This window comes from Podarcis vaucheri (assembly GCF_965113315.1).
Source record: "Podarcis vaucheri genome assembly, chromosome: 5".
Classification (NCBI taxonomy): domain Eukaryota; kingdom Metazoa; phylum Chordata; class Lepidosauria; order Squamata; family Lacertidae; genus Podarcis; species Podarcis vaucheri.
The window spans coordinates 44383686-44400538 of record NC_138763.1 but is presented as its reverse complement, the minus strand read 5'-3'; the positions used below and the strand labels follow the sequence as shown (position 1 = coordinate 44400538).

Here is a 16853-nt window from a genome sequence, read left to right as displayed (position 1 = left end):
GTATGTGGAAGCTCATGATACTTAACATTTGTCCCCCCCAACAGGGACAAAATCCCCCCCCCAAGTTGTATATGCAATTCTCGGCTTATTTGACCACTTGCATTCCTTCATTCTAGACCAAGGCTTATGCGTGCACATCATTTTTTTAAAACTCAGAACCAGGCAGACATGGCTGGCCCACCCCAAGAATAAGGGAGGGAATCCTCTACCTCCCCCGTCACCATTTCCTTGACACGGGGCACCATAGCCACCATCTCTTCTATTTCATCCCAAGTTTTTCAGAGCTTTGTAAATTAATACAAGAACACTGATCCTGGCTAGGTAGCAGATAGGCAGCTTCTGCAGAGATTTTAACAACAGTGTAACATGTTGCCACCTATCTGCCCCCATCAGTAGTTTAGCCACCACAGACGAGGCCCAAGGGTAGCCCCACGTACAGCATATTTAGTAATTCAGACTTGAGGTTACCAACATATGAACTACAGAAGTCAGCTGTCCCTGACCAGGAATGGCCATAGCTGGTGAACCAGATGAAGCTGGTAGAAGGCACTCCTAGCCAGAGAGGACACCTGAGCCTCTAGGGACAAAGATACATCCAGGGGTACCAAAAGAGCCTCCATCTTCTCAGGATTCAAACACAATTCATTAGCCCTCCTGCAGGTCCACCACTGCATCCAGACACTGGCCCAGAGCTTGCACAGCCTCATATCTGATTCAGATGTCACCAAGAAATAGGGTTGTGTGCCATTGCCTTTCTCCGAAATGCCTTATGATATAATGAAATAATATAAATATTGTGTGTATCTGCTGCATCTAACATAAGGTTGAAAATTAATCACATCCAGGCCAGATCAGGTAGGGAAGAAGTAGCTTTGCACTGCAGGGCTTAATCCATCCAGAACTTCATAGTTAGCGTGACACCCTGGTTTTATGTGTGGGTTTGTGAGTGTGCACTTGTGTGCACATATGCTCTGGAGCCCCTCAGGCAAACTCACAAATGTCTACATTTTTATTTATGGAAATTTGCATCCAACTAAGCCATTCTCAGAGTTGATCCACTGAAATCAATGCGCTTGCCTTAGTCAAGGACAATGATTTCAATGGGTCTGTTCTGAGTATGACTTGGGGATACATCGTTCTGGGAGGGGGCGATACACAGTTGTGGGGGCACACTGTCCAACAACAGTGAATAACTGTTTAACAGCTTGAAGAAGCAAAGTCGACAGTCAATGGCAGTGAGCTAGATCAAGCCATCAGCTGCCATGGTAACGGCTGCCTCAGAAACCGTGCCTTTTAGGGGGCTTGGCACAGGCCTATCCCCTCTCTTGTCCTTTTATAATCACATATAAAACAGAGGAAACCATCTCCTTGGTACTTCCTTTCACACTCATTCCTAAGGTCTTGCATCTGGATGAGAAGCATGTCCCGGAGAGCAGTGGGAAATATCTGCACATGCCTCCTGTCCTTGTTCTTGGGATTGGAGCCCCAAACAAACCAGGCCAAGCTGACATTCCTCAGGAATCAACCTGGCACTCCTTAAAATGTTGGGAGAGGGAAGGGGAGCAAACACTTATTCTCTGAAACCTCTTCTTCCCTTACATACATCGCTGTGCTCTTTTTCTAGTCACAGAATGCCACCCACTGGCTGAGGATACTGTGCTATGATCATGTGGGCTTCTTCAACTGGGCTTTTTACCTCTTCCCAATATAATTCCAGGCACTCTGCAGAGTCTGGTTTGCATGGGTAAAAATGCAATGACAACATTACTGTGTTAAGTCTAATGGCTTGTCTTCCTTAGCTCTGACAGGGGTCCATTTCAGACACTTGATCGGAAGAATATGGCTTTAGACATCTGTACCCTGCCACATATTCATAGCCTTCAGCAAGGAACAATGTAAGTAAGCATTTGAAGCTAATACATGTTGATTTTCTGATCTTCGTGAGTTTTTAATCTCTCTAAGAAACTCATATGTCATTAGAAAGGCAATTCGTAAGTGAAGGATACAAAATGAAGATAAAAATTAACTACTCTCTGATGCACTGCAGCCCATCCCTTCCCCTTATAACTCATGTAGACAAAATGACGCCTTCTCAATGTTATCATACTCCAACTTCCACCAGCCCCAGCCAGTGTAGCCAATAGTCAGGAATGATGGGAGCTATAGGTCAGAAATATCTGCAAGGCTTCACATTGGCTACCTCTGACACAGTAAAGACCCTCATTCTCTGTGTGGGTAAGGAGAATGTATACCAACATATAATTTTTACAAGAACACTTGTGATGATTTAAAATCTTTTAATTGTGGTTGTATGAACTTCTGTTCTTAAATGAGATCTGAAAGTCCTTCCACCAGCCTCTAGAAATTGGTCTTTAAAAATCAGGCAAGCCTGGATAAGTGAAGATGTGGAAGGGAAATAAGACAGGAAAAATGAAATGACTCATGGTTATCCGCCAACTTCTACAAAAGCTAAAAAACAAAAAGTATTCCAAGCCAAAAACTCAGCTTAAGTAATTCATTTGTTTCTACTAGTAGCTCTCCTATTGCAAGCTGTCATCTCTGCTAATGCTTCTACCTTCTGTGTTTGTGCCCACACACAAACACAAACACACACACACACACACACACTTTAACAATGCAATTGGCTTTTTCTGACTCAAAAGCTTTGCCAGAAGCCCTTTTTGAATCCCTCCAACATGTGATAATGAGCCTTGGCAGGTGCCCACCCCCTATGATTTTGATAATGTTTTGTTAGCAGCTGCCGGTGCACAGAGAAGAAAACATGTTACGCAAGTCATTGTTACTTTTGTATTTATAGAAGCCATAAAGAAATACATAATTATAAACACGTTTTATGGGCAACTGCATATTTCAAATTATTAGCACGAGCTTTTAAGGAGGCTGGTATACAAAGGAAATGTTATTTTATACTTCCTTTTATTAATTATTTTACATGAACATTTTATCAATAATCTTTATTTTTAAAAGACACAGTTGTTCATTTTCTGTCTTTCCTAGCTCTTGGTAATTAGCAAGGGAGGATAGAAGTGATTATATATTGTCTGTTCAACTAGGGAGACAAAATGTTTAGATTCACAATCAACTCAGCAAAGCAAAAATCTAAAGAGTCCTCTTGCATCACTCATCACAGCCCTTTTTTGTGGGGTATACAGGTATACACAGATACAAATGGATGCTTAATGGTACCTATGCAATTTGGGGCGTATAAACCTCTGACTTCTGCATGTCTGGAATGAAGTCCACTGTATACAAAGGGAACAGTCACATCCACTTGCCCACCCACTTTTTGCCTCTGGCCCTGTCCAGCACCAGCAAGCAGCCCCTGTTGAACATGGCGCTCAAGCTGAAAAATATCCCCCACCTCTGTTTTACAGGAAGGCGTTCTAGATAAATGATCAATGATCAACTTCCATATCTCTGCTGCTATTCTATGTAGGCATTCAGCGGGATTCAGTCCACCTAAAATCTGCAGTTCATGGTGGATTGTGGTCATCTGTGTGCAACACATGACCTTTGAAATGTCCAATACACATAATGTCCTCAGCTTCCAAGTGATATGTATGGAGAGCTCAAGAACCCACTGGTCTCTCCATACCCAGGTGGCAATAATACCAGGCTGTGTACACACAACATTTTATTCTAGAATCAATGGAGACTGAGTACTTGTTTCTTCTATGTAGTTCGCATGCAATCTAGAGCTATTGCGTATTCCACCTTCCTTAAAAAACATTACTTGAGAAGGTGGTTTAATTCAGAGGGGACTGGGACCTCATTGCAGATTGTTTCCATTTGAAATGCAGTGTGTCCATTTGAAGAGAAATGTAAGCAGACCCATGAATGGGGGAATGTATCAACACTTGCCCAATAACACTGTGGGTGGGTGTATACCAAGGCTAGAGTCACCACTTCCTACTTAATTTACCTGGAGCATATGCAGAAAGGAAAAGGCATAGATAACCTAATCAAGGTGAGGGTTTTCAAATGTGTATCAAGTAACCACACACCTCTTGAGAATGGCAGGTTCTAGAATCAAAGACTGAAAGCAGCATGTTGATGATGAGGATGAATGATTCTGGACGGAGAAAAACTACATTTTTGTTCTACGAACCGGTCAGGGAGCATGCAGCCTCAATTTGTACCATGCCTTAAAACTCTTGTGACCTGGATCTCAAGATGTGGCAGTTGTGGACTGGACAAAGGTGACCCACTTCTCATTCTACACATTCAGGGCACACCACAGATCCACACCTTGATGTTCTGGTAGCCCCATCAGCCAATTCCAGTACACAGCAATTGGTGCACCACACCAAAAACCATTTTCTTGCTGCTTTCCCATTCAAGATAGAAAAAACAAAAGCAATATGAAAGATATTTCTAGGTACTTACAACCGAGACAATGCTTGGTTATTCTGGAATAGGAGCTCTGGCAAAGTGTGCAGCTGGTTCCGATTCAGACGTCTAGGAAAACAGAGGGGAAGGAAGTTTCATAAGCATTCACAGACTCCCATCATCCCTGATCACTGGTCATGGTAGCCTGGGTTGATGGGAGTTGGGAGTCCACACGTTCTGCACCTTATTATATGTCTTACAACAATAGCAGCTGGGCTTAAAGGTCACTTGGTACTGTTGCTGCCACTAGTAGTCTTTGTGCCCCAATGATCTCACAGCTTAACTAGAATACCTCCCTAAAACCTTTGCCGATATTTTTCAGCCAACTATTCCATTTGCTTCAGCACACCCTTACAGATTAAGAACATAAAAATACTTGTGATAAAAGGTACAAGTGTGTATTTTCAAGAGAAAAGAGGGGTACAAATTCTGTCAAAGGTACGTAGGAATGTACAGGTAAACTATACAGATGTGTCAAAATAAAAATGTCCAGTAGCACCTTAGAGACCAACTAAGTTGTTCTGAGTATAAGCTTTCGTGTGCATGCACACTTCAGATGCACACAAAAGCTTATACCCAGAACAAACTTAGTTGCTCTCTAAGGAGCTAGTGGACATTTTTATTATTATTATTTCGACTGTGTCAGACCAACGCAGCTACCTATCTGTATACAGATGTGTGCAGTTTTAGCGCGGGGTTTTAAATTCAGATTGCAAACTACATGTGTTTTAAAATATAATTTAGTATTGTTTTTAAGGAAGGGGGAGAACAAAGAATCTGAATGGGCAACTAATACAAAGGTAGTATAGGACCAAGTATCAAGACACAACTAGATAAGAGGTCCAATTGTGGTGTTTGCAGATTTGTACAGGACATGGATAATGGTCAGAGTGTGGCCACAGATTAATGAAAAGGCAATGCAGCCTAAACTTCCAATAATAAATTACCCATGATGCTTTATGGATGAAGATTGGGGTTTCTGTATGATATCTCTATACTGATGAAAGTCCATTTAGCCTGGCATTTGCCAATTAAAGGGGTAGCATGTTCTGCACAATGCTAGGCATGCCAGTCTCATCCAGGACTGCACTGGAACAACTCTTTCCCCCTGGCAGTGGCAGGACAAGGCAAGGATATATTCAGAGACAATAGAAGCACGTTTCGCAGGTGACAATTTACAGCTGTTGTGTGGAAAAGAGGCAGACACAGCTTGGGTTGATTTGAACACTGCCCCTCGTTGAACGCACACTGCTGAGAATTATTTTAGATTTGAAAGAAATGGTGAACAGACTGGGAAGCATCTGGGTGTAAATACCAGCCAGGCTGTTCAGGGCTGGGTGTAAAAACACTTAGTGTTCACACCATCTGCCTGTGTCAGCAGGAGGGAGGGGGTGGAGAAGCACTGGTTCTTGGTGTAGGTACTGGAGCTGACTGCTTTTGAGCTGTTCTTTCCACCCCTGGCCCAGTCCCACCTCTGAACTTCCTAGGACCAAGAAACCCACCAAGTGCATGATCCTAGGCCTGTGAATGGCCTGCATGGAGGGGAGAGAGAAAACAGGGTTTCTGCTGGGAAATCTCTACACGCCCCCCCACCGCGTGCCACACACACATCTTTTCCCTCTGTGTGTATACTTCCCCCACCCCCAGCTTCTGTAGTTTGATCAGTTCCCTGAGACACTCACAGTCGCTCCAGCTCTTTCATGTCGTCGAACACCCCTCGCTCCACCACGCTGATCTGGTTTTCCATCAGCTGCCTGAAAAAGGAATAAGAGCATCAGAGCTGGGATAGCAGAAGGGAAAAACAAGAGGAAGAGGACAAAGGGAGCCCAGCATCCTAGCAGATGGGAGTTCCTCTTTGTTGGGCTGACTGTGCACAGGATAGAGAAGGGTGTGTGAGTGTTTGTTGAAGGCAAGTTACTGTACAAAGGCATAAATTTGGCCCCTTTGCTCCTGGCCCTGCCCACTACTACTGGCATGTGGCCCTCAGAAGGTTGCCCAGAAAGAAATGCAGTCCTTGGGATGGAAAAGGTCCCCCACCTCTGAATTAAAGGGAACACAGGCACACACACACACACACACACACACACACACACACAGCAGCCCCACGTGGCTTCAGTAATAACAGGGGTGGAGACATGAGGATAATATCACTTGGGAGGCAGCAGGGAGAGGCCACTCACAGAACTCGCAGCTGCTTCAGCCCAGCAAAGTCATTTTTGTGGATGCGGGTGATGTTGTTCCCATTCAGCTCCCTGTGAAGTGAAGGACAGAAACACTCTAAGTTAGGAAGCAGACACATGGTTAAAACACATTCAGCTGCCTGAGGCAGAGGACAAAATGGCGCCTGCCCACTGCCATGCCATGCAGAGGCTATGACTGGACTAGCCGTTGAATCTTATTCCAAGACTCGTGATGGGACAGTATGCTCAAATGCACCTGAGGGCAGCAGCCTAGTTTAGGGGCTGCAGGGAAGGTTATGTGTGCAATGCGGAGCTCTCTCCTCCACTCAGTACCTCCACCTGAGGTGGCCACCGCACTTTACCTAATGGTAGGACCAGCCCAGTGCCAGATCCGTAGTCCCTAACACAAGAGTGCTAGCCTCATATGTACTATTTCCATACAAGCAAAACAGAGTTCACCTGTCCTGGACACCTTACTATGCTTTCCACATAGTTAGCACCATATTTCACAAGAGTTCATCTATTGAGCAGCAGGGGGTTGTGAGCCTTTCACATGCATGCACGCACACATACACATAGATAGGCAGACAGGCAGGACCCACCTTATTCTTCTGACTGTAAATTATTTTAACTAATTTTAATCCTGTATGTTATAGCGCTGTAACCCATGCTGGAATCTTGTGGTGAAGGGCAGGTAAGAAATGAAATGAATGGAATAAAAAACAAAATAGCAGCTTTTTTACAAACTTGAGATGGGTCTGAATTCTGACATTTCAACAGCATCTCTTTTCCCTGCCTGCTTCACTGCAGAAAACATGGGGGGGGGGGTATATATTCCTCCTCAATCCTTTGCCTCTTCACTGGTATGAAAAACTAGGTCCATGGCAGCAGTTGTAGTGCATTGATGCCCCTCTCTGACCTTCAGGTCTCTGTGCTACAGCTATTCAGTTTCAAGTTTCTTTCTACAATTACTGAGGATGAGAAACAAACTACTCCCCCCTTTCCTCCCCCCTTTTTTAATTGAGCCCCCAAATGAGAACCAAAAGTAGCCAGTGGGAGGACTGGCAAGGTTCACCGACAGAAGAGAGGAAAGGAAAAACCTGACTGGTTTGAGCAGGAGTGAAAACCAGAGCCTGGATAGACCAGGGAGAGATTTTAGATGGGATCTGGAATATACAAAGAGTCTGTGTTGAGACAGCGTTAATTATGTGAAACTTTAGGTATGTAATGTAGAGTGTGGAAGTGATGGCTATATGGTATGTATTTAGGGTTCTGGGTGTTCAAAGATATATTTTCTAGCCCAGTGTGGTGGCAAAGGAGACTGACACACAGGGAACCACTAATTACTTGCCATGGCTGGAGGAAGCGCCTTTGTGTGCAATGCCAACTCTCTGTCCTTCCAACTGTGATGAATGTGGAGTTTTGGATGCGTCAGAGCAAACATACACAGCACCAGCTTTTCATCCCACTCTCAGCTTCAACCCACTGCCTACTGATAGGAGGGTCCTGGGACAATTTCTTTGCAATTCCACCTCAGCCAGACTGTTCCACAAACAGATAATTTGTATGCTTGGCTTGCGTAGGGTCAAGACTATGGATATGGCTTCGCCCATGAAACAAGCAAGCATCATCCCTCGGAGAGACCTCATTGTCCAGCTGAAACGGCAGCTAATTGCATCTATTCGATCACAAAGATTGCTGGCCTCCTTTCATTATGAGACTGCTTGGTGCGGGTGGAACGGGGAAGCACGTTTCCAAGACACCAGGAAGGACCACCCTGAATGGATGGGGTGAACAAGCATTGCTCCCTGCCCTTTTGTGGCAGGCTGAAACCTACACCCATTCCTGCTGCAATTATGCAAGCTACAATGACAAACATGCATGGCATAATAAGAACCTGAGGCAGCTAAAAGGCTAATCGCATACCCACCAATACATAGTGGCTCCAATCCGAGACACCATCTTCCAGGAGTGCACTTCTGAGCAAGTCACATGACCCACATGACATCACCCCCCCAAAAAAAAACACTTTTTCCAGGCACGGCACCCAAAAATGCACATTTCGGGGTGCCACACAAAAGCACTGCCCCAAAAAACGCCTTTGCAGGGTGAGAGTGTGGCCCGAAATTGTGCAAAATCATGGCGGCTAAAATGGCTGCCGTCCTTTCGTGAGAAAATATGGGATGTCCCAATTTTTTCCAGGACAGTTGATGGGAATGTAACTGCTCAGCAACCTGAATGATTTGGAGCTCGGTCTTCTCCACAGAAATAGAGAGCAAGAGGCAAAAACTTGCATTTTACAACCATTTTTCCTTTCAGTTCCTGAAATAGGGAGCAGCTAAAGGTAAAGGTATCCAAAACAGGGATATTCAACGTGGTGTCTTCCAGATGTTTTTAGACTTCATTTCCCATCTTCCATAGCCAGCATGGCCAGTGATCGGGGCTGATGGGAGTTGTAGTCCATCAACATCTGGGAAACACCCCCGTTAGCTACCCCTGCTCCAAAAGGGGAAAGACTTCTGTTCCTTTAAGAGTTCTGAGGAAAACGTAAGTCCGACAGATGCAACTTCTCCCATCATTGGCAGGGAAAACTACACCTACTGAATTGTTGCCTCTTGTTTTTAATGGGGAAGAACTCCCAGTTCTTTTAGGGATATTGTCAGTCTAGTGAGGGATGAAAACATACAAGTTGAACATAGATCACCAAAGAAAAGAACAGCCTATGGTTTTTAAGGCCATGTTAAAAATCTAGCTAGCCGTCATCGTCCCCCCCCCTGCCCCCCCACAACATTTATAAGGCAGGGGAAACTGCCAAGGTAATCTTGTCCTCAAGCGCACAGGATCATAATAACAGTGTTTTGCTGCTTGCTGGCATGTTGTGAAGAGAAATTTAAACCGTGCCAATAAAAGGCTCAGAACCTCCAGAGACAGGGAAATCGAAAAGGCCATTCAAGAGAACATCACAGCAGTCAAGACAACTGCCAGAAAGAGAGAGAGAAAGAGTTTGCTGCAGCTGTTGAAACTGTTCTAATGTTTATGCGCCTCAGTGGGTGCCTCGACGCACAGCCCTATGCTCAATCACATATGGAAGGAGGAAGAGCAGTTAGAAATCAGGGTCATGTGTTCAAGGGCTTTCTGGGGTAAACCAGCCACTCCAAACAAAATGACTTCATCAGGAAATTACCATTTATATTGCTTGTGGTGTCTAGGGGCCATCTAGGAGATGTGCCTATTGTCTTGGGTGCCACATGTGAACTCAGCTGCAGGTGTGCAGGCAGAAGCATAGTCATGTACACACACACAAATGCCAGAGTAGATCATAAGCCGCAACGTTAAGAAATTTACATTTTCAATTACAAAAGCGCAACCTTTTGGCTCGGGGCTCCCAGCTCGGGGCAGCCAGTCCTAGAAGGGAATCAAGTGCTTCCTGGTATAGCTGAATCTTTTTGTTTTACCCCCTCAGTGCAGACTACCCCCACCCCTCTGCTCCAGTTTCCTATCTCAATGTGACTATTAAGTTACTGGTGTCAGAGTGCATTTCTCTGAAAAGCACCTGATTGTCAATTCAGTAAGGATGCCAAGTGAATGCAGCGTAACTCCTTAGTTTTAGCACGCTAAGGGGGAAGCATCCCATCCTACAGCTCAAAAGGGAGAGGGGGTTGTATTCAATGTCACACTAAAGCACGCTAAGGCATTCTGTCACTAAAAGCATTTCTGACCCTCCAGAGCAGATTTGGGGATGACATAGGGATGCAGGGTCCAACTGCACTCGCATCATTGTGCTGGTTTTCACTAATGAAACAATCTGGTTTAATACAGCCCTGGGTGTTTTGCTTGTCACTTTCCTTGCACACTGAAATGTTAAAATGAACACCTTTGACAGTAGATTACATTTTGCCAATGATTAATTAGCTATTTCCTGGCTTCCTGATATGCTAAGGACATACAATCGTATACTGGGATAGCCATCTTGCAAAAACAACACAAATCTTCATAGCAACAGGGTCCCCATCCACACCAAACATGTAAAGCACTTTTGTGCCATTGTGACCATTGTGGCTTTCCCTAAGGAATCCTGGGAACTGGGGTTGGTTAAGGTTCTCCTAGCAACTCTCAGCACCCTTAACCAGTTCCCAGGATTCTTTGAGGAAAGTCATGACTTAAAGTGACGTCAGAGTGCATTAAATGCTTGGAGTGGATGAGTCTCCCAGGCCTGTAGCCATGAGAGGCACATCAAATATATTTGCCTCTCTATATAGAAGGCACCTCAATACATTTAAACATTATTACCTCTACAGGCATACAAGAGGGATATAGACTGTGGATTCACTGGCTTATTCCTCCCCATCAGCAAAGAGTGTAAATGGATTAATGATATATTTTAGGCTTCCTCCCCATTCTGTGAGCTCAGAACAGGTTACAGTATTTTCAGTTATGAATAGATAGTACCTGCGCTGCTCCATGAATATATCTTTAGACCAGATGTTTCTGTTCAGATCAAATCCATTAGAAGGGACAGACTCTCCAACCTGTGTACAAGACACAGTTTGCCCTTGAGCTGGCCAGTGTCCCCCCAGCTCATTCACAATTCTGTGTCCCTCATATGTGCCCATGACTGCCCTAGATCTGCGGCTCCCATAGCTTCTTTGTTCCATTGAATTATGGCCTTGAGAACACGGAAGGGAGTTAGCAGCAGGTGAAAGCTTATTTGCAATGATGTTACAACAACAGGGCTATTTAACTCAATAGTGGTTCTTCCACCTCCAGGTCCCCATCAATCTCTCAGATATTAATTATAGTCTGTCAAAGTCATACCTCTACCACATCACAAATTCTCTGCCTTGACCAAAGGTGGGGGGGGGGGCAAAGGAAAGGGTGGGTGGAGGAAGCCTTTTCTCAAAAACATGTAATGAGATTCAGGAAGCTCATGGACACATCAAGAGCATGGCAACTTTGGTCTTTGGCTATGAAACGAAACAACAACTTCTCCATAGAAGAAAAGGATGTCAGACTTTGCTGTCACCAGTGGTAGAATCTTTGCTAACAGCTTCCACCTCTATTACATAGTGACTATATGTACCCGTGAAAATCTACGAAAGCATATATATATATATATATATACACACACACACACACACACACACACACAGTCTTTGAGAGTTGAAAATGTGGTCTGCATAGTTTTGCCTACTTCTGTGACACAAGCATTTTGTTTAATCCAGGGGTCAGCAAACTTTTTCAGCCGTGGGCCTGTCCACTGTCCCTCAGACCATGTGGTGGGCTGGACTATATTTTGGAAAAAAATAATGAACGAATTCCTATGCCCCACAAATAACCCAGAGATGCATTTAAAATAAAATGACACATTCTACTCATGTAAAAACACGCTGATTTCCAGACCATCCGTGGGCCTTAGGTTGCCTGCCCCTGGCTTAATCCTTTGTAGGTTTGATGGAGTTTGCCCGTTCTCCTTAGGGCTGCAGCTCTTGAGCTGGAGACTATGATTAATGACATATTAACATCTCCAGGTCAGATAGGCAGGATTTGGGTATGCTGTCTTCTGTCTCCATGTTACAGGATACCATTGTCCTCCCTGCTTGCTGTTGTGAGCAGGACTACTGTTTTCGCCCCAGAATTAGCTGGCGAGGCACAATGGCAGAAGATGCCTTTTCCTAAATGTGGCCTGTGAAACCTGGTACTAAAGCAAGAAGTGTAGCCTCCTGGGCAAGAGCTGGCAATCCTATTAAGGGTGTCTGAAGTCTGAGAGGTGATACATTCAGCAGAACCACAATGTTTTTGGAAAAGAAAATCCAACAGTTCTGGATAAATATAGTCAAGGATAATTTAAAGAATCGAACTGATTCAGAAAACTACCTCTCAATATGCTGGCACTGGCTTGGCTCAATCTCTTATGCTCCAAAGGGAAATTGAGAATGAGAAGGGGTTGCAGGCTGTAAAAGGAACTTACCCTTTAGCATAGGTAAGTCCATTTCAAAATGCTTTTTGTAGTGGCAGCATCATTGCTAGCCTTATCAAACCCTTGTGTATAACCCAGGAGTCTTCTTATAACAACCATTATTCCTGATATTTCTCAAGAATACCAAAGCAGCAACCAGTCAGCTGCTTCCTAAAATATAGATGAGCTCTCCCAAAGGCACCGAGAATTTTCCCATGGATCAATTCCCTCATTATTATTTTTCTCTGATGACGGGGCTGGTTCTTCCTCTCTAATTAACCATCAAGACCATCTTTCTAGCTGATTTTGATGTAGCCCAATTTGCTATCATCCAGAATATTAATAATTAATAACAATAAATGGTTTTATTTACAGAACAGCCTTCTATTCATGGCACTTTAAAAACCCCAACATAGACAAGTTGAAAACTTTTCAATGCCATTTCAAAAAACATGTAAATAAGAGAAGGGCACGTGGCACAGAAACCAGTGGCAGTCACAGCAAAATTACCTGATTATCGAGTAATCAGGAAGCGCTGCAAGCATTTCTTCCGAGAGAGAAATAAATGAGGCAGGATGGTGGTGAAAACATGCTTCTCCCAAATAAAACAATATTCACAACATTTGCTCTTGCATTAAGACCATTAGCCCTATAAGGCAGTGTATGGTTAATATCAAAAGCAAAGGCTTCATGATCCAGGGCAGGAGCTTGCAGGAATTTAAGCCCCAGACAGAAAAAGCAAAGATAATAAGGATGAACGTGTGTAAGGAATGAATGCGATGCTGTGAAAAAACTGCAAGAAGGGGGTTACTGGTTTTAGGGGGCTCACCTTTGCCCGCAGTTCACTCACTTGTCAGGGAAGTATCCCTAGTTACAGTGTCCCACTGTCCCACCCCCGTATATTACCAAATTCACAACCTTCACTAGCTGCAAAGTGACAAAGGGCAAGCAAATGGTAACTGGCAACCACTGAGTACGAGCACACAACACTCCATTAGGTTTTATGAGGTTATTAAACTGTTCCAGCTCTGCCATAAAACATTAAGCCTCAAAAACTGCACCAAACTGTGAGAGCCATAATGGGAGGCAGGCAAGACTTTCTGGTCTCTACAGCTTTTACTACCGGGTTTTCCCACTGTGACGGCAATGCTCTCTGGTGTATAAAGTGACTGAATTAATGACTCTGGCAATTGAGAAAGAGGGGAAGTTGGGGCACAAAAAGGGGGAGTTACTGTCAGACTGATGTTGACTAGAATTTGTGCACCTGACAAGCCCTGACGATTGTGGCAGCTCTGAATTCTCCTGCAGGTCCTCCCAAACTCTTGCATTCAAATAGAGACAAGCAGTGATAAGCACAGCACAGACCTTTGCATACACGCTTTAAATAAATCATGAAATTAGCATATTCCAGTTACCCAAACCCATTTAAAATGCACCCTAAGACATGGATGATTAATGAGGAAGGCCTGCAAACCCGGCGACTAACATTACACCTAATATGCAATGAAGCAAAGATCATTCAGAAGTGATAGGTATGAAAAATAGTATAGAGCAAAGTAAGATGAAGTGGAGTGTATAACTACAGGAGAGGGAGAAAGGTGACAGAAATTGTCACCACTCTGAGTGACAGGGAGCCAACTTCACCCCCCAAATTCAAGCTTTTCCAACGTGATTATTTTAAACTCTGAATTATAACTGTGCAGCTTTTCGTGTGCATACTTTCTATTGTTGCTCTTTTCATCTTAAATTTTTGTAATCTGCCGTCGACTCTTTGGCTATATGGTGGCATAATAATCTTTTCAATTAATAAGCTTCATAGACTCCTCTGGTTACATTGTACAGCTTTCTACAAACTGAATAATGTAGTCTAATATCCTTATATCATTCACAGTACTTCTCCCGAAACCACATTAGGATCTGTAAAAAGACTAACATTTGTATCAGTCCATGTCATCCTTTGAATGTGGCAGAGAACAATAAGGATTATCAAGTACACGTCTACAATATCATTCCTGGCAATGAAGTTCTTGCCTTTAGCCTTTCTTTGACTTCAGGGCTAAATTAGTCACTATGGTGGACTATACATGATTGGATGGGTGGTTATATGTCCTACTTTCCACAAGAGAGTCCACTATTTAAAGAGTTGTCAGAGGATAGGGCTCAGTTTGAAGGAGTGTCTGGCCGAAAATCGGGTTTGAAGATAATGAGCCATAAGAAGAGAGAGCAAAAGATTCAAAGTGACCCATCAGCAGTTAGCATCTGGACAGCAGATTGAGCAACAAATGAGAACCCAACAGTGCTATGCAGTATCCATTCCCACATAATGCTTGGGAGGGTAATCTTTCTGTAGGAGGATTCCACACTACACTAACTACAACAAATTGATGCATTGGCTGGAGAGAAGAATCCCAATACTGTGGTTTGAAAACTCATAAGTGAATACTCAGAAAAGAAGCACTTGATGTCTGGATTCCACAACAACTGTGCAATGATAGGGGGTGTGGGACCTGGTAAGGCTCCCAGATAATTCTGCAGGACTGATCAATGTGCATTAGGACAAGCTTATTTGATCCTCTAGATGAGGGAAACACAATGTGATGCCTTCCAGATGTTGGACACCAGATCCCATCAACCCCTGCCAGCATGGTCAATGATAAAGAATGATGGGAATTGGAGGGCACAACATTGGCTGTCCTTACTATATAGACATTCCAACATCCAGCACACCAACTCTTAGGCATGTCACTAAGCATCAAACTTTTCTAAAATGTCATACCAAGAATTGGCCAAACTAAACATGATTCAGGAGATTCACTTTTTTTTTAAAATTCAAGGCAGCTGAACATGCTTTGTTTTCAGAGGTAGTGACTGGCTCAAGATCTCCAATGAGCTTCATGGCTGTGAGGTTCTGAACCACTGCACCACAGTGGCTCCCATTTGCCTGGTGCGGAGGGAGGCGATGTTATGTCTTCAGTCTCCAAAGAGCAGCAAGCATAATAATCTCTGTCTCTCTCTCTTACACACACATTGCTGTCCTATGCTGTACAAGGGAGGCATGCTTTGAAATAGCTACCCTTCCCTTACAGCCCACTGCCATTCTCCCCCAACAAACCTGGGGATTAAAACAAAGGTGTTAACAAAAGCCATTGTTCCTGCTCCCTTACCAAGAGAAGTTACATTCCAGGAAGTAGATTAAGCAAGATTATATCAGATTTGGTTATCTTCTTGATCTCCCTACCATTAAGTAACTGCAGAAATGTTTGAACAAGTATCATTCACAAAATGCAATGAATTTTCAAGACGGCAGGTTGTGAACCATTTTTTTTTTAAAATGGATGCAGTTCATAGATTCATCTCGCCAGGATCACTTCTGCAAACTCACTGAGCACTGGTGCCTCTGAAGGAAATTGCATTTGCAGAATAATTTATACACACACACACACACACACACACACACACACACACACACAACCTCCCTAGCCTCCATCCACACATGCAAGAGTTACTATCAGAGCTCAAAGATACAGACCTTGTGGGCATTTGCAGAATCAGAGTTCACAGACCTCTGCTGAAGCTGAACGTTGGAAAATTTGGGGCAGATAAAAGAAATAACTTCTTCCTGCAGTACTAGGGAACTTGCTCCCACAAGAGGTGGCTTTATAATAATAATAATAATAATAATAATAATAATATTTTTTTATTTATACCCCGCCCTCCCCAGCCAAGGCCAGGCTCAGAGCGGCTTACAAGCAATAATAAAAACAAGATGAGTGATTACAACTTAAAAACAAAAATAAAATACAACATTAAAATAATGGAACATTAAAATATTAAAATGAAGCCTCATTGCAGGAGAAGGAAAAGAAAAAAGAAAAGGGGGGGAGGGAATCAAATTGGCTCCAATCCAAAGGCCAGGCGGAACAACTCTGTCTTACAGGCCCTGCGGAAAGAAATCAGATCCTGCAGGGCCCTGGTCTCATGAGACAGAGCGTTCCACCAAGTTGGGGCCAGTGCTGAAAAGGCCCTGGCTCTGGTTGAAGCCAATCTAACTTCCTTAGGGCCTGGGACCACTAGGGTGTTGTTATTTATGGACCTTGAGGCTCTCCGTGAGGCATACCAGGCGAGGCGGTCTCGTAGGTACAAGGGTCCTAGGCCGTGAAGGGCTTTAAAGGTCAAAAGCAGCACCTTAAATCTGACCCTGTACTCCACCGGGAGCCAGTGCAGCTTGAAAAGAACTGGATGAATATGCTCCCATGGCAGAGACCCTGTGAGGAGCCTCGCTGCAGCATTCTGTACCCGCTGGAGTT

At 43.9% G+C, this 16853-nt stretch overlaps 1 protein-coding gene across 1 annotated transcript in view; it reads right to left on the bottom strand.

Annotated features, from left to right (window-relative positions):
- The window catches only part of SLIT1 (slit guidance ligand 1), a 118913-nt gene that overhangs the window by 88494 nt on the left and 13566 nt on the right, over window positions 1-16853 (bottom strand). The window contains exons 2-4 of the mRNA XM_082224759.1: window positions 6591-6662; window positions 6093-6164; window positions 4408-4479 (exon numbers count right to left, since the gene is read on the bottom strand). Coding sequence (XP_082080885.1) covers window positions 4408-4479; window positions 6093-6164; window positions 6591-6662 — 216 coding nt within the window. The remainder of the gene's footprint in view (window positions 1-4407; window positions 4480-6092; window positions 6165-6590; window positions 6663-16853) is intronic.